Source organism: Hordeum vulgare, chromosome 6H (genome assembly GCF_904849725.1).
Source record: "Hordeum vulgare subsp. vulgare chromosome 6H, MorexV3_pseudomolecules_assembly, whole genome shotgun sequence".
Classification (NCBI taxonomy): domain Eukaryota; kingdom Viridiplantae; phylum Streptophyta; class Magnoliopsida; order Poales; family Poaceae; genus Hordeum; species Hordeum vulgare.
This window is the reverse complement of record NC_058523.1, coordinates 125898284-125916481: the sequence shown is the minus strand read 5'-3', so window position 1 is coordinate 125916481 and position 18198 is coordinate 125898284. Positions and strand designations below refer to the sequence as shown.

At 42.4% G+C, this 18198-nt stretch overlaps 1 protein-coding gene across 1 annotated transcript; it reads right to left on the bottom strand.

Annotated features, from left to right (window-relative positions):
• Positions 1–6248: 6248 nt before the first annotated feature.
• On the bottom strand, positions 6249–14626 carry LOC123402365 (ultraviolet-B receptor UVR8-like). The gene is made up of 12 exons (XM_045096285.1): positions 14340–14626; positions 14050–14236; positions 13799–13945; positions 12823–12904; positions 9833–9988; positions 9564–9737; positions 8096–8167; positions 7441–7512; positions 7146–7264; positions 6912–6997; positions 6750–6802; positions 6249–6658 (listed from the first exon to the last, which is right to left on the bottom strand). Exons 1-12 carry the CDS (start codon positions 14449–14451, stop codon positions 6590–6592), a joined length of 1329 nt encoding a protein of 442 aa, XP_044952220.1. The 5' UTR covers positions 14452–14626; the 3' UTR covers positions 6249–6589.
• Between the last annotated feature and the right edge of the window lie 3572 nt (positions 14627–18198).

Here is an 18198-nt window from a genome sequence, read left to right as displayed (position 1 = left end):
AAGCATATATATAAGTATGATTTATACAATGTTTTATTATCGAATATGTGTTTTCCCAATCTTTGTTAGATGTTATGAAACGCTTAATTATGATGACATTTATTTTATTTTGTTTAATTCCTGATGTGAAGCAACAAATTTGGATAAAATATTTTTTGTTTATAAACATATTTAAGTATATCTGTAGATATTAATATTAGCTTGAAATTTGAATAAGAAATACTTTCTTAATACGTACTTTTAAATGTTGTGCACTTGTATGTACACTGCCACTAATGGTGCTCTTGATCATGTCAAACATAAGTACTAATGGTGCGTGCCTTAATCATTGGAATGGAATGAACACGAGCTTATCTAGGTTGGTGAGAAGCGAGGCTTATGCATTTTTATGAGTTTTCTGGTCTATTCATTTTATTAAAATTCATTTTTAATTTTGATAAATATTAAATATTTATATTTCATTTGTGTGCATGTGCATTTAAATTCAGGTACTAGAATGCATTCAAAAGATCTCACAAGCGAGAATTAAGTTCTCTGTGCTGACTGTAACAAAATGGATAGCTATCAATATTGGGTAAGTATTATATTTTCACACGGAAGGGATCTTTTTCATAAATTTGGTTTCTAGTAGTTCAAGCTAGCTATCTATTTTGCTCATTAATGTTCTTATTCAGCTTAGACGATAAATTATTATGCAGATAGAGAGGCATTTTTCTATGCATAGTGGTAGCTACACACCCTTTGACATAAGTGCCCTTTTTTATATATAGGTGTTGGGTTTCTTATGGAATTGGTACAAGTGCATTTTTGTTGTATAGAAATGAACTCTTCTCACTTATCATTGTATTTGTTATTTCCTTTTTGACACAAGGGCCTTTTCATTGTGTAGAAAGGGCTTTTCTCACTTCTCTTAGTCTTTTAGCTTTCAGACTTGGAACAACTACCTTTTTGCTTGCTTGGTTGGTCCAAAGTCACGATATTTTCGTTATAGAGTTATTTTTCATGGTCCAAAATAATTTAACAACATAATTAGAGATAAAATTGGGGCCATGTGTATCTACCACCATGGGTAGCAAATTATTTCTGTATGCAGATAATCATTATCCCGGAAGCACTTGCATCACCGCCTTGAGAAAAAGAGAGAAATAATCTATTGCTGAGGTGAACAGATGAAATTTTTTCCTTTATATTTAAAATTATTGCCTATGTATTTTTTTGGATGGGTATATTTACAACAAGCATTCATAAATGTTACAAAAAGGAGTTTAACAAAAAAAACATTCACATTTCGAATTTTACTCTATGTAACCAAAACCTTCATAGTACATACCATTGAAAAAGTTTTTTTGTTCTTGATCAACATAAAAAGGTTAGTGATCTTACATTTTGATAAATTTTTGCAAACCATGTGGATGGAATTTATTTCGTCATAGGACATAGCTGCAGGTATTGTGAAAGTTTACATGAGAGGTAGGGTACTTAAAATGGTAAAGGTGGTTGATATTTTTTAATAGCTTCAGAAGAACACGTATGTTTTCATGTTTGCAAATCATACATGGGATTTATTTATTGAGGATATATTTTTTACGAAAACATGGGATTTATTTCTGCAATTGACACATCTCTATCACTGGTGGAGATTAGGCAAGGCCAAATGGGCCTGACACTCCCATGGCTGGGACAATAAAATATTTTTTATGAAGCGCATCCCATAACGCTGACCAAACCGATACGTTGTTCGTTCCGTTACCACATCCATCAATCGAAGCCCCCCTCACCATGTACGTCTCCTCCCTCCCCCACCGATTTTATTCCTAGCCAACACATCAAATCGGTGGACAAAAAACCCGGGCACATGCTCCCTCACCCAATCCCTAGCTAAGCCATCGATCGTCTTCCCTCCACCCGCACTCGCAACCGCCGCCGCCGCATGCCCGCACCACAGCCTCTCTCCGCATGTTCTCACCATTGCCATCGATTTCTCCTCGTGTAGCCCTACCTCTAAGATCTTGAAGACACAAGCACAGGAGGCCACGAACGGCGGTGTAGCAACCACGAACACCCAAGACGGAGAACAAGAATAGAGGGTTGTTACTAATTTCTAGGGATATTGAAATTTTGGCTTTTACCAAGTTGTTTCTAAACCTATTAAAATATACCCTCGCACTAAAGTTTTGTGAAGATACTGACTTCTTGTACTAAAATTACCTTGTTATTAAAAATTTAGTGGTACTATTGGACTAATTTTATTATATAGTAGGAAGGGAGAGCTCATGGGAGCAAAAAAAACAAGGAGAAAGGAGTGCTTGGGAGGAGTTAACTCAAAATTCACTTAAGATGTGACCTTCAAATAACTCACAAAATCGTAACAACTACTTGATTCGTGATAGTATTACATGAAACACATAACATCCGGTTGTATAATAGTATAAGTAGAGCTTACTTGATGCCTATTTTGTTCCTCCTTAACTTCTTCACTTAGTTGGCTTTGTTTGAGTTATATACAATGAAATTTACCCCTATATGTTTTTTTTTGATAAATGGTGCTTTATCAAAATCCAGTCATTGGTTTTACAATAGTTTCTTAGATTAAGGAGGAGAAAATAGTGGTCGGAGAAGAAGAATGATTTTGTGGTACAAAAAGCTTGGTCATGTTTCATTAAAATATGTCATGTCATGTGCTTGTGGATGCTTTCAAAGATATATATTTGACATAGCTAATACTGAACCACAACAATACATACGTCCATGTTGCAACACATAAGCAATTTAGGTATAATTTACACCTAAATTGAGAACATAAATTAGTTTCTTTGCTTATTTGAATTATTAAATTTATTTAGTCATTTCTTAGTTTTGGCTTTAGTTTTCATGCCATATTATTTACTGAACTGGTGATAGATTGGTGATAGATTGTTAGCATCCCATTAGGATTGCTATTTTAACTAAACCGATTATGGAGAAATTGTATGACAGCAATTTGGGATTTTTGTTGTACATTGCAAAATTATATGGGAAAATTGTTTAATTTGACATAACTTTTAGAGGGAGTGTATGACGAATGTTGGAAGACATTCAAGTTAGGGATGCTGGGAATGCCTATGGCAATTTGGCGAACTTGAAGAAAACACATGCGAATTTGAGCTGACATCTAGTTGTATGATAGTATAAGTAGAGCTTACTTGATGCCTATTTTGTCCCTCCCTAACTTCCTCACTTAGTTGGCTTTGTTTGAGTTATATACAATGAAATTTACCCCTATATGTTTTTTTGATAAATGGTGCTTTATCAAACTCCAGTCATTGGTTTTACAATAGTTGCTTAGATTTAGGAGGACAAAATAGTGGCTAGAGAAGAAGAATGATTTTGTGGTACAAAAAGCTTGGTCATGTTTCATTAAAATATGTCATGTGATGTGCTTGTGGATGCCTCCAACAATATATATTTGACATAGTTAATGTTGAACCACAACAATACATACGTCCATGTTGCAACGCAAAGCAATTTAGGTATAATTTACACCTAAATTGAGAACATAAATTAGTTTCTTTACTTATTTGAAGTCTTAGATTTATTTAGTTTCTTAGTTTTGGCTTTAGTTTTCATGCCATATTATTTACCGAACTGGTGATAGATTGTTAGCATCGCATCAGGATTGCTATTTTAACTAAACCGATTATGGGGAAATTGTATGATAGCAATTTGGGATTTTTGTTGTACATTGCAAAATTATATGGGAAAATTGTTTAATTTGACATAACTTTTAGAGGGAGGGGATGACGAATGTTGGAAGGCATTCAAGTTAGGATGATGGCACCCGCAAAAAAAAGTTAGGGATGATGAGAATGCCTATGTCAATTTGTCGAACTTGGAGAAAACCACTTTTCAAGAATTTGTGCGATTAATCAGTTAACTTGCTAGTTAATGAGTATTCATAGGGTGGACGAATTGAATAACACCTATTCATCGCGTTAACTTGACATGCTGATTAATTTGGTCAGTTAGACTGATTAATCAATTGTCATACAGATTAATCAATTGCCAGACCGATTAATCGCTACTAGCTCGTTAACTGGTGGGCAAAAATTCCCAATTTTTTGGCCAATAACCCCTCCCATACCCTATTGCTACTAAATAGATATGGTTTGTCCCTCCTCCTGCTCCCTCATGATCCTTTCACTCTCCTATCCTGGCTGGTGGCTAGCCATGTCCTTACTGGTGCCAACCACCACACTACACCTCCAAGATTGAGGTGCTACGCCACTCTGGTCGCCTACATGCACGCCATCCACAGTGGCTCCTCCCCATCTTTTCCCATGGGCTGCTCCCATCGACTGACCCATGAGATGCTCCCTAGTCTGTTCCTCCTTGGCATCAGCAGCAGGCAAGGTACTACCATCTTCTTCCCCTATCTTAGTGGAGAATCCACAATTCATATATTAGTAGACTATAGATTACCATTTTGTAGACTAGTGGATGGAACTATTGGGTTTTGGTTTTTATTTATAGTATATTGTGTGATGTATGCTAGCAAGTGTATGGACAAGTTTAAATGTTTAACTAATAATTTGAATTTTGAGATTTTATAGGTTTGGATGCATAATGATTATTTATTTTACCTCTTGTCTATTTTTTAAATGACTATAGTAGACTATTTTGTTATATTACGTAGCCAGGTGCATGGAAATATGGTGTAGTACATAAAAAATCTATACATATGTTGGAAAGTTACTATTTAATCTATAGACCGGTTAATCCAGTTAATAGGTCGATTCACCGATTATTCGGTACTCTCAAGCCGACCGAGCAGCTACCAGTTACCAATTTCGTGAACATTGAAGAAAACACATGCAAATTTGAGCTGGGTGGAAATGTAGATTGAAGCCAAGCAGTACGATGTGAATCAACAGTTTGCTAGACTTGAAGGAAACACCAGGCGGATTTGGATTGGAGTGACAACATAGCGAAGTATTGACAATATGATTGAAGAGTTGACGTTGAGGGGCTCGTGATAGATCCATTTGTTGGCCCTTGGTAACGCACGGACATTCTACTAGTTATCTTACATCTAGATATGGCATATTCGGATCCTAAGAACAAGCCCGAACCACCTTCATATGATCGCTCGGAAAAGAAAACCTGCATAGATCAACTAGTTGGCGGGCGCTCGTTTGAGAGCCTTCCAACGATCACTCCCACGTGCTGTCACTTAGCACATTTTCGGTCGGCGCCACGTGTCGCGCTTTGACTGTTTTCTTTGGACTTTTATTATTTTTCCGCATGCGTTTTCAGCTTTTTGGGTGTATTTTTTTGGGGGGGTTTCGGTGCTCTGGTTTTTCACCGGTATTTCTTAGCTTTTGGATGAAAAAAATTCTAGAAAAAACGTGTTTTGTGTTTTTTGTTTCTGCGAGAGGCATAGTTTTGCCTTCGTAAGAGGCATGACCGTGCCTCTCGAAAACGGTAAAAAAAAACGTTTTATGTATTTTTTCTATCACGAGAGGCACGGTTTTGCTTCGGTCAGAGGCATGATTTTGCATTTGCCAGAGGCACGATCATTCCTCTAAAAAACAAAAAGAAAATGCACTTTTTTTGTTTTTTTATCGTGAGAGGCATGGTTTTGCTTTCGCGAGAGGCACGGCCGTTCCTCTCGGAAACAAAGAAAATACATTTTTTTGTGTTTTTACGGCGAGATGCACGGTTTTGCTTTCACGATATGCACAATTTTGATTTCGCGAGAGGCAGGGTTGCGCCTCTCGGAAATGGAAAAAGACATGTTTTTTCTTTTGCGAGAGACATGGTTTTGCTTCCACGGGAGGCATGATTTTTCCTTCGCGAGCGTGCCTCTCGGAAACGGAAAAAACGTGTTTTCTTTTTTTTTATTGTCGCGAGAGGCATGGTTTTTGTCCTTTTTTTAATTTTTTTTTGTCAAAATCTATTTACATGGGATCTAGTTTTTGAAGATCTCGAAGCAAAAAATCCAACGATGAAACGATTTGATATTTGAACGCAAAGTTTAAGAGATAAAACGTTTTGAAAATATGAATGTACGAAAAAAGAGAAAACTTTGAGGTTGTGACAAGTGACACAAAAACAATGCACTATTTATCCATGAGAAGATAAAAGTGATCTTTGAAAAAAGAACTTTTTAATTAAGGATTTCGAAACCTTCATATGGCCGCGCGCCCTGCCCACACAAAGGAAAAAATTGAAAATCCAACAATACCAACATGAATTTCTGCGTCTGAATATAACGACCACAAATTTGATTGAAACTTTGTTAATTCTCTGCTGAGTGAAAAAATGGTAGAACGTATTATCTTATTACGCTTTTGACAAATTACCTGTATCGGGAGTTCCCTCTAACGGATAATTTAACAAGCGGCTGCCTACCTTGATTAATCCTTTTAAAACTGCAGAACTCTAGTAGTAGAGTACATCATTAAATACATCATTACTTCACGATGAAGACAATGCACCAAAACTGGGCATCATGTACACTAGTAGTAGATGGTGAATGAGAAAGTTGTCCAAGCTTGCTTATTGTATACTGCAGATAGGCGGCCAAGGAGGCTGAAAGAAGAACATATGCTCAGACGCGCATCCTCTTGGCATCGCCTTCAGGCGCGTGCTTGTCGGTTCCATTGCCTGATTTACAAACCTAGAAACAGAGAACATGAAGTGGCGTATCACTGACAGTCCTAGTGGACGATCCACATGACAATATTTTGTTTTAAAATACACCAGCTCACATTCTCGTCGGGGACGAGGGCGAATCGCTCCGAAGGTGAGACCCAGACTTTAACTGAAAAATGGAGTATCAAGACATGTCGTAAACTAAACATCAGGAAATGCATAGTATGTGCAGAGAGCTTCCAGCAGACTAGCAGAGCTTCATGTAAATGCAAGCAAACCTGTCATTGGAACAACGTTTGATGACTCCAACTGCTTGCAAGCAGACCCGTCCAGGCTTAGGGCATCGATCATCTTGGGCGTGTTCCTTCATGAGGTGCAATCACTTTCTCAATTCATTCATCGTACATTATATTAGAAGAAAAACAACTGATTGGCACGGTCTAGGTGGCAACTGGCAAGTACCTCGCCAGAAAGGAAGAACAAAAATGTTTACTTGATAAATGTTTGTTTACCTGTCGATTATTTCACCATGACCAAGCTGTCCACTGGCACCCCTGCCCCATGAGAAAATATTCTTGTTTTCTGTCAGGGCAAGAGTATGCCTCCATCCACAGGCAACCTGTACAATTTTCTGCAATCCGCGTACGCATATGTAAATGACACTAAAGATCAAAACTATATCATAGCATCGAATGTGGAATGCATCGATTTGATGGAACAGATCATAAATGTTGAGCCCCAAGCCACAACCACAGCATTTAATTAATTTATATGAGCAAAAGATTGTGCAAAAAGTACTTAACGCACCTGTTCGTCAGGAAAATTCACCTCTACGGGGGAACAGTGATCTACGTTATCTTCAACACCAACTTGGCCAAACTACATATTGAAAATACGAGTCAGGACAAGAAAAGAGGTCACAACACGATGTAACCATACTAGTTTTCTTTCATCCTATAGATGTGTTTCTTCAAGCTAAATCGGTATCCCAAACAAGGCCAGCATCCGATGCTGAATTGGATACAGGCTGCCGGCAATGACATATAGCATCACGCTTACCCTTTCAGTGGGTTTTCCTTATCGAACATGCTTCTGTTTGTTGGCAGTTGTGATTGGTAGCAAAGGTGAAGCGGCGGGTTAGTTATGGCAAGGCAAAAGAATAACAGATGAATTTCCCAAGAGTTGAGAAAGATGCATAATAAGGAGACCAAGTCCTTAACTTTCACTTCTCTATGTTCTGTGAATCACATTATACATTAGTAGAGGTGCGTGGTCATAGAATAGCATATTTTTTTTGAAAAGGAGGAATGCCCCCGGTCATAGAATAGCGGGGTGAATATCATATTTAATGACCAAATAAGTTTGATGTTCAGATATAAGAAATTATGTAATGGAAGTTAGATTAATGCAGACAAGGGGATCACATAATATTAAAGAAAAATCCGAGTATATGACTAATCACCTTGTTCCACCCCCATCCATAGAGTTTCCCATCTTCAGCGACTGCCATTGTATGCCTCCACCCACCTGAAATCTACACCACCAAATAATGATTTCATGATACCTTACAGGGCCTCTTTGATTCATAGGGAAAGTCGAGAAAAATTATAGAAATGGAAATTTTTCTTATGATGATATTATTCATGCATTTTCATATGGAGCAAGTTGCCACGGCACGAAGGCGTCAGGTTCAACAACTCGCCGCTCCAAACCAACTCGCGGAGGAGTGGCAAGTTTCTCCACGCACGAGGGGGAGCACGGCAGAGCGGACATCGTCAACATTGGCGGCACCGCGCCCATTCGAGGAAGAAAGAAACTGGCTAGCCAACAACATCAAGAAAAGTAAAACATGGGAGGCCGCCTCCGCTTTCGTCCCAGGAAGGCCACCGCATGCGAGTCTTCCTCGTCCATAACCGGTGTCCTGTCCTCTCTCGCCAGCCACCGTCGTCCTCTTCCCCAAAAACAAGTATTGATCCGCGCTTCACGAAAACGGATGTAACCCTTCCCCTCCGACTGAAGCACCTCATTTGCCACTCCGGCGAGGGACGCAGGCAAAGATATGGAAAGGGGGAGGAATATACCTCTGGGGCTCCTATCAGTCTGTTGAGCGGGCTACCTGACATGGAGAAGACAAATGGATCTATCGCGGTTGGCTGTAGACTATTATAGTGTATCCGTGTCGTATGAATGAAGCTCCACGTGACTCGACGTGCACATAGTTTTACCTATTTTAGTTGAAATATGCCCAGAATATAATGAATTTTGTCCGGCTTATATGAAAATTGTTGTGTTTGCATGAAAATCATCCGATTTTTTGAAAATGTGTTTGAAATATATGCGGACAGTGTTTGACGGTGGCCTCCCACATCATTGTCATCAGACTGTTCCCCTGTCCGCAGACCGGTACCGCAAAGAATTTGCGGGTCGCCCTTGATGATGCCCTAACATCTATATTTTGGGTGTCAATTAGAGTTGTCCGTTTTTCTTTGCCGGAGATTAGAGGAGAGCGGATGTTTGGAGCTGGCCTCCATGGAGGCCGAAATTTTTGGAAAAAAATCATTTTTTTTGTTTTAAAAAAATCTGAAAAATATGCAAGTAAAGAAGGATGTTATGTATATATGTGTAAAATTTAAGGATGAAATACCTTAAAATACGATCTGCATAAAAAAGACAAATTCATGGTCTGAAACGATGAATAATATCATGTCTTAAAAAAGCCCAAACTTGTCTGTTTTGTACATCCCTCATTTTAATGTATTTAAAAAAAATACACACGTATGTTACACCCTCATTTATCTCTGTGTTTGTTTTTCAGAATTTTTTGAAATGTAAAAAATAAGAATTTTATGAAATTTGAAATTCATATTTAAAGGCCTTCATGGAGGCCGAGCTCCAGAAGCAATTTTCGGAGATTAGAGTTGCCTTCGTACCTGAGAAATGGGAACGTCTTTGAGGGCCTCGAGCTTGCGTGGAACCAGATGGTCTTGGAAATCACCATGGCCTAGCTGGCCATACTTGCTCCACCCGTACGTGTAGAGAGCACCAGACGACGACACAGAGACCGAGTGGCGCCACCCACATGCAACAAGCACCATCTTTTCTCCCTGCAAGATTAACAGTTTACAAGAGACAGACACAAGCACCTGTTCAGAACGCAGAAACTGTTGGATTGGCACAGCATCTGGAGAAAATTGCTCACCTCAACAGAGGAAACTTTTTCCGGGACAGAGCGGTCGTCACGGTCGGAGAGACCTAGGTTGCCGTATCGACCCCAGCCCCATCCGTAGAGATCGCCACCTTCTGTTATGGCCGTGGTATGCTCGGCGCCGGCAGCGATCATTTTTACGCACACACCCTGCACACGTTCTTCTGTCAGTCTCGGTGGCAGTGCAGGATTTGGTACACAAGCTAGGAGCATGATTTTGCCCTCCTTTTTTTACTCTCTCCGTGCCATAATTTTAGAATCACTAGTGTAAAAAATGTTCATATATTATGGGACAGAAGGAGTACTGCTTAAAGCAAACTTCCACATCGGTAGACCATAGATGAGCCCACACTCATTTGCTCCTCATGAATAGTCAAATGGTTAAAAAAAGGTTTTAAAAAGTCTAAAAATGTTGGGATCCATGATGGACGGATACGTTATGAGTGTGCAAATTTACATGATCAAATGACATTCAAAAAGCTTTATACCAAAAGTCAAGAGGTCTTCAAAGTCGGAAATTCACTTTGGCTCATAGGTGTATTGCATCATTGTCCAAATACACATTTCAAAATATTAAAAAAATAAAAAAAATCCCGCATGTAAATCCGGACATTATATGTGCATGCATCAAGTTTCGATGAAAAAGAATATTTTTTGTGACTTGTGTAAAAAAGACAATTTTTAATGCTTAATTATTATCTTTTTAATACTTGCCACAAAAATGTCATTTTTCACCGAAATTTTGATGGTGAGATATATTTAATAATAGGTGTATCTACAACTAGGAGCTAAAACTTCACACTCCTCCAAAGTATCTTTTTTAAAATGTTTCTTTTAGAGCCAATCTTTCTTTGTCTAGAGCTCCTCAAAATGTTATCTCACCATCAAAACTTGCATGCTCCCGATGCGCTCGAGCAACTTACGAAAAGGCTCTATGGATGCAAAAAACCAAAAAAATGAATTTCTTTTATTATTTTGTTTGATTTTACTGTTTATGGTCAGGTGTTGATGAACCCGGGTTTCAAAATACAGCCCTCACTTCCATGGCATATACCTATAAGATATACTACATTTTAGCTATAAGATATACTACAGTAGCAAACTAACTTGTGATTGAATGGTTAGAAGAACGATGATATCCTCAATCCATCAGAATTTAAATCATGTTGCTTGCGTTATTTTTTAATTTATTTCAGGATTTTCGGTGATGCATATCTAATGGGAGAAGACGTTCCTATTGACTACGAGGCGCATGTGATGGCTTCGTCAATCTCAAGATGATATGTCGGCTCAATCTCTCGAAGATGTTCAAAGAAATAGGGTCTGCGTGCGTATATTTATGAGGATGAATGTATGTGCGTATATATAAACGTCTCCGGAGTGACGGAGCCAGGATTTGGGTATGGCCGCTAATGGAGGACCAAATACATACATGCTTGCTCATATCAACTAAATATACATTATATACTTCAGATTTCATCGATCCACCTCTGCGTTTGCGTTTGTACTGTGTTTTAAAAAAAATACAACAGTAAAATCCAAACATACCGATTGATGTAAATATAGATAAATAGTAGTATTTCATAGCTTTCAAAGATTTATTCTTTGCTACATGGTCTAAGTAGTACCTGCCAGGCCAACATAAATCTTTAACTTGGTTTCTGAAAGGGTGTGGCTAGATCTCATTCGACTGAGATTTAATCAAGTCTCAATCAATTGATATAGTATACAAAATAATAAAAAATAAAAAATACACGGATCTTCATGCAAGATCAAAGGCATATAGCATCGACTGTAAGGATGGCAATAGGTAGGGTATGGGCAGGGTAGAGCAATACCATACCCATACCCGTATAGTTAATGGGTATAAAATTCTAACTATACCTATACCCACGGATATAAAACATTACCCATACCCATACCCGACGATTACCTGTACCCATTGGGTACCAAGCGGGTAGAACAAATATACACAAGTTGTTCACAATTTTACACTCACTGATAGCACATTTGACACAAAATTGAATTATCTTGGCTCGATAAGAGGTAGATGAGTACATGACCATGAGCAAAATTGAGAAATCACAACATACTCATAAGTTAATAGGAGTAGATGAGTCACATGACAAATTAATGATTAATTGGCGATAACATAACATTAGTTCACAAATGGATAGGGTATGGGTATACCCATGGGTACAAGGCTATACCCATACCCTACCCATGATTTAACAGGTAGGGTATGGATACTACCCATGGGTATAAAAATGTGTCCATACCCTGTCCATGCGGGTACGGTACCCGCGGGTACCCGTACATATGGATAAAATTGCCATCCTTAATCGACTGAGACATACCAAAGTGTCAGTCGACTGAGACTTAGCAAAGTTATTTTTGAAACGTGCATTAGTGTTCAATTGACGATCCACTTATTTGAAGAACGTTTGCTGGGGAGAATTGCCAGCGAACCCAAGTTGTCATGTCAAATAAACTAAAATTGTCATGAAGCCATGTACTGAAGGGGAAAATTGCCAGAAAATAATTTCCAGCGACTCAGTGTACTTTTAAAAAATTGCCATGTCTTTGATCACAGTTCAACAGCTTTAAAGTCGTTCAGTGGGAGCTCTGTCCAACGAGCGTTCACCCATTAGTATTTCCGTAATGCCTACCTCTCTTTATCTTTTGTGTGTATAGAGCTCCTCAAATATTATCTCACCATGAAAAGTTGCACACTCCTAGTGCACTAGAGCAACTTATATGCGAAAAGGATGTATATATGGACGCCGAAAAAATAGATTTTATGATATTTATTCCTCTATTTTGTTTGATTTTGTAGATGAGCCCGGGCTTCAAAACACCGCCTTCACTTCCATGGTATATACTGGTTAGCCATGCGTTCGATCAAAATTCAACGGCTTTAAAGTCGTTCACTGGGAGCTCTCTCAAAACAAACGTTCATCCATTAGTATTTCCGTAATGCTTACCTCAAAAGCCTTGATCTTTTGCGGGAGCAGCGAGTCTTGATTGTTTCCGAGACCAAGTTGCCCGTTTTGATTGCGTCCCCAGCTGAAACAAATTAAGCAGCAGCAGGTAGGCACTAAGTGAAGGGAAACACATGAAACTTATTGCGTTGGAGGACAATACGTACTGTTTAATAAGGTTTTGAGCCTTAAGAGCATCTTTAGTAGAACCCTCAAACCCTTAAAAATAACCGCTTTTTTATAGTTTTCGTCGACAAAACGACGTAGACTAGAACCCTTAAACCCTTAAACCCGTAAAAAAAATTAAAGGTCCAACCCGCAAACCCCTTCCTAGCCTGTAAAAGTAAGGGTTGGGAGGGAAAACTGCCCCCAACCCGTACTCCACTTCCCACCTCGCGCGGGAGGCAGTTGGTTCCCGCCCGCGCGAGGAAGTTGCCTCGGCCGCCGCCGCCCCGCCTCCCCCGCGCTCCGACCGCCGCCCCGCCTTCCCCCGCGCTCCGGCCGCCGCCCCGCCTCCCCCCGCGCTCCGCCCCCCCCCCCCGCTCCCTCCGCGCCCCCGCGCCCGCCCAGGCCACCGTCGCGCCGCGCCCGCCCAGGCCGCCGTCACGCCCCGCCCGCCCTGGACGCCGTCGCGCCCCGCCCCCGGGCCCGCCGCGCCCGCCCCGCCCGCCCTGGCCGCCGCCGCGCCCGCCCCCCGCGCCCGCCCCGCCCGCCGCCCCTCCCCTTCCCTCTTCCTGCCGCAGAAGGAGCTCGCCGCGGCGGCGCCGCAGCAGCAGCAGCGCGCGAGCTCCAGTCCTGGCTGTATTCCGATTTTGAGGGTTGGGTTTGAGGGTTCTAGTCTTTGTCCCTGTTTTTCAGTCCTTAAAAGTGTCAAAAAAATGTGCAATTCTCAATCCTTAAAACTGGTTTTTGTTTTAAGGGTTTGAGGGTTCTACTAGAGATGCTTTAAGGGTACCTACACACGTACGGCTACACCTACCTATGCACTTGTCCGTTGAAGGTGACGGTGAGGCAGTGGCTGTCACCGCAGGCGATCTGCTTGATCTTCATCCCCTGCAGGGCCACGATCGGCTGCGGGTTGAACACATCGCTGGAGTTGCCATGCCCCAGCCTCCCGAAGTCTCCCCTGCAGCAGGCACCACACGCAGCCATGCATTGCAGCCTCGTCACGTACGTACGAAACTACTGACAGTACTGTAGAAGAAAGAGATCCAGGGAGAGGCGGCGTACCATCCCCAACTGTAGAGCTGCATCTCGTCGTCGGAGTAGGCGATGGTGTGGTCGGCGCCGCAGATGACGGATGTAACGCGTGGCACGTCGAAGGAGGTGAGCACCGTCGGCACCGGCCGGTCCTCGGAGTCTCCGTGGCCGAGCTGCCCGTCCTCGCCCCGGCCCCAGGAGCACACCATCTGGCCCGCTGAAACACCACACCACCCCAGCACGCTCCATCAATCGACAAGCATCACACCGATCGACGACGAGAGGTTTGACGACGCAGAGCAGGAGGAGTGGCGGCTTACAGAGCAGTGCGGCGGAGTGGTTGGCGCCGGCCGAGATGAGGATGACGGACTGCTCCGGCGCCTCCGGGACCGCCTCGTCGCCGGCCGCCTCCGCCTTCGCCTGCGCATCCATGTGTGAGTGTGAATGAATCACGGCTCTCTCGGCTACTCGCTCGACCAGGTGGAGTGGAACTACGGAATGGAAGCAGTGGAGTGGAGTGGTACAAGTAGAGGAGGAGCATGCAGAGGACGAGATGGGACGGTTAACAGGACGTATTAATGTCACCAGGTATAGCCTTTATCATCAAAGCAAGGTACTACCTCCGCTGTTTCACTCCACTATATACGCACGTCGACGCACCTTGCTCTGCTCCTCGGCCTGTTTTGTTTTGTCCGAGCGCATCAATGGCGTCGGGCCGTCGGCGCCGCCGCGTCCGCTGTACCCGCGTCACCCTGCGCGCGGCTGCATCTGCGTCTGCATGGGACTATCTCCGGGTCTTCTTGCCTGCGTCACTGCAGATGGATGATATATCTCTCCATCTCTTCTCGGGTCGAGATCCACGTGCCTTTACCCACACACGGCCGGGTCGGTCCTCGGGCTGGCCAGGCCTAGTTATGATTCTGTGGACTTCTTGTTCGGAAAATCTATAAAACGCACGCACGCGCTTGTTGTTCCTGTTCCACGCGCTACGGAAGAACATTTATTTTTGGAAGTTGCGGCACATTTTAGAGAAAAATCAGTTCGATGCTGAAACTTATGACATACCTTGATCTGATGACAAAACTTGGCTCCGTGACACGAACTGAGTGCTGACAAGGCCTGCCAGCGTGGCGTACCATCCACTGTCAGTGGCTGGACAGCTTGGATGCGGACCTGTGGCCCGGGTTTTCGTGAAACCCCGTTGGAATTTATATGTCTTCACAGAAAAGCCCCCGTACAGACGGGAAAGGTGTGGCTCGTAAGTTATGCGCATATGATGTCTCTCATCTCAATCGTTCACACATGACGAGGACGACGATTGGGACAACGACGTTGAACGACGGTATCTCACGTCTCAGGAATCATCAACACTTATTATCGAGGAAGAGGATGAAGACTACCCAGGCTGTCCATCTTGGGCGGTTGTCGGAAAGGTTCTGGCTCCTAACACCCTTCATATCTCAACAATCGGATCAGTTCTTAGGCTGGCTTGGGGTAATCCTAGGGGGCTTGAGTTTCATCCGTTGGGACCGAACAGGTTCATGGCTGAATTTGGATGCAAAGCAGACAAAGATCGGGTGTTGCTGGGTTCTCCTTGGATGATTAACAGGCACTGAATTTTGTTCAAGGAGTTTGATCCAATCCTTCGTTCGAGTGATGTACGTTTTGATACTCTGTCGTTGTGGGCTCATATTATGAATCTGCCTTTTGGATTTATGAATGATGTTCGAGGGAAAGCCTTGGCATCTAAGTTGGGCAAGGTGGAAAAGATGGATGTTGATGACAAAGGCCGTGCATGGGGTGATTTCCTGTGTGTCAGGGTTTCTGTTGATGTTAATCTTCCCTTGATGCGATGTGTGTCGGTGTTTCCCCAGAAGCGGAATACTATTGATGTCTACCAGGTGAAATATGAAAGACTACCATTATTCTGTTTCTCATGTGGTTGTGTGGGGCACTCGTCTGTCTTGTGTCCGTCGCCAGGTGAACGTGATGCTGAGGGTTTGCTCCCGTACCACAGTTCAAGATTGTGTGTCCAAGATGACAGGAAGAAGATGCCAGTAGGAGCTAAATCAAGCCAGAACTCATCTTCAAAGCATAATGCTACAGGGTCTCATGGTGGTGCACATGCATCTGTTAATAGGCAGCATGGGGTGCGTGCAAATGACTCTGTGGGTGAGGGTATTCCTCCCCCGAAACCAAGGAAACCTAGAGCTACCCGGGCGAAGAAGGTTGCTTCTACTGATGTGAATATGAGGAGGTCTGATGGTTCGGCAGGTGATGTGTGTGCAGGGAGTCTTGCTACATCTAGTGGGCAGAAGCGCAAGGAGTACCAGCCGATGTGCCGGTGCAGCAGGATGTGCAGGACACTTCTCCTTTGCCTATGATTCTGGTTGGTAACAAGGGATCGCTGGCAGATATTCAGACTAACATATCTGACGATGGTCATGTTCAAGCTGGAGTGACTAGTAAGAAGCAAAGAACAACACCCTCTAATGGATCGGCGGACCAGGCAGCGGCTGCGGAGCAGCCCTGCCAGACGCAATGAATCTCTTATGCTGGAACTGTCGAGGGCTTGGGTCGGACTCGACAGTTGGCGAGCTTCGCTGGTTAGTGAGGTTCTTCCGACCATCCTTCCTCTTTCCGTCAGAAACGAAGATGAAGGATTCTAGGGTTCAAAATTTCATGTGGTCTCTTGGATACTCGGGTAGTTTTGCTGTGAGCAGTGTTGGTCTCAGTGGAGGTCTCGCATTATTTTGGCAGCATCAATACACTGTCTCTCTCAAGGGTTTCAACTCTCATTTTATTGATGTTATTATAGCACAGCAAGATTGCGCCCCGTGGCATGCGACTTTTGTGTATGGTGAGCCTCGCCGTGAGCTTCTTCACGAATTCTGGAGATTGATATCTCGACTACGATCGGAATGGAGTGGACCATGGATATGCTGTGGTGATTTTAATGAGGTTCTATGCAGTGATGAACATATTGGGATTGCGGATCGACCGGATGCTCAGATGTCTCAGTTTTGTGACTGCTTGGATGAATGCGGTTTGGTAGATCTCGGTTTTGTTGGACCAAAGTTCACATGGAATAATAGTCAGGATGGTGATGATCTGGTGAAAGTAAGGCTTGATCGAGTTGTGGCCAATGGTGAATTCATGGAGTTGTTCAACAATTTCAAGGTGGAAAATGTCATCACATCTACGTCTGATCATTTTGCCATTTCTATCAATCTATCTACCATGGCTGAGGAGAGGAGGGCAGCTCCGGTGCAACATCATTTTCGGTTTGAAGCAGCTTGGCTAAGAGCACCTGAATATAGGGAGGTAATGTAAAAAAGCATGGGTTGATGGGCAGGACAATTCTTTGTCCCTTCAATCCACATGTGATAATCTAAGGCGACTTGCTGTTTGTCTTAAGAGGTGGAGTTATGTTTCCTTCGGATCTGTTCGTAAAGGAATTCTTAAATTAGAGCGTAAGCTGAAGGATCTTCGGAGTTCATCACAGCCTAATACTCTGGAGGTACGAAGGACTGAGCAATCTCTATGTGAATTATTTGAAAGGGAAGAGGTAATGGCACAACAAAGATCAAGAGTAGAGTGGCTTCGAGAGGGAGTTAGAAATACTGCTTTCTTTCATGCACGGGCTTCAGCGAGGAAACGTACTAATAGGATCACTAGTCTTTTCCGTGATGATGGATCCGAGTGTGAAGACATGGACGAGATAAAAGGTATGGTTCACCATTTCTATGGTAATTTATTCAATTCAGAACCTTGCCCATTTGCTGCTTCTGTCCTTGATGCTATTCCTCGTAAAATCACTGATGAGATGAATGAGACACTTTGCAAAGAATATACGGATGATGAAATTAAATCTGCTTTGTTTCAAATGGGTCCTACAAAGGCACTGGGTCCAGATGGTTTTCCTGCTCTATTCCATCAATCTCATTGGGATTTCCTTCAGAAAGAGATTTGTAGTGCTGTCCGTAGTTTTTTGAATGGTGGAACTATACCCATCGGTTTTTGTGATTCATTGATTGTGCTTATCCCAAAGATAAATAATCCACAACATCTCAAGAATTTTCGGCCAATAAGTTTATGCAATGTCCTATACAAGATTGCCTCGAAGGTACTCTCAAACCGTCTGAATTTTTTTTTCTGCCGGAGGTGATATCAGAAAAT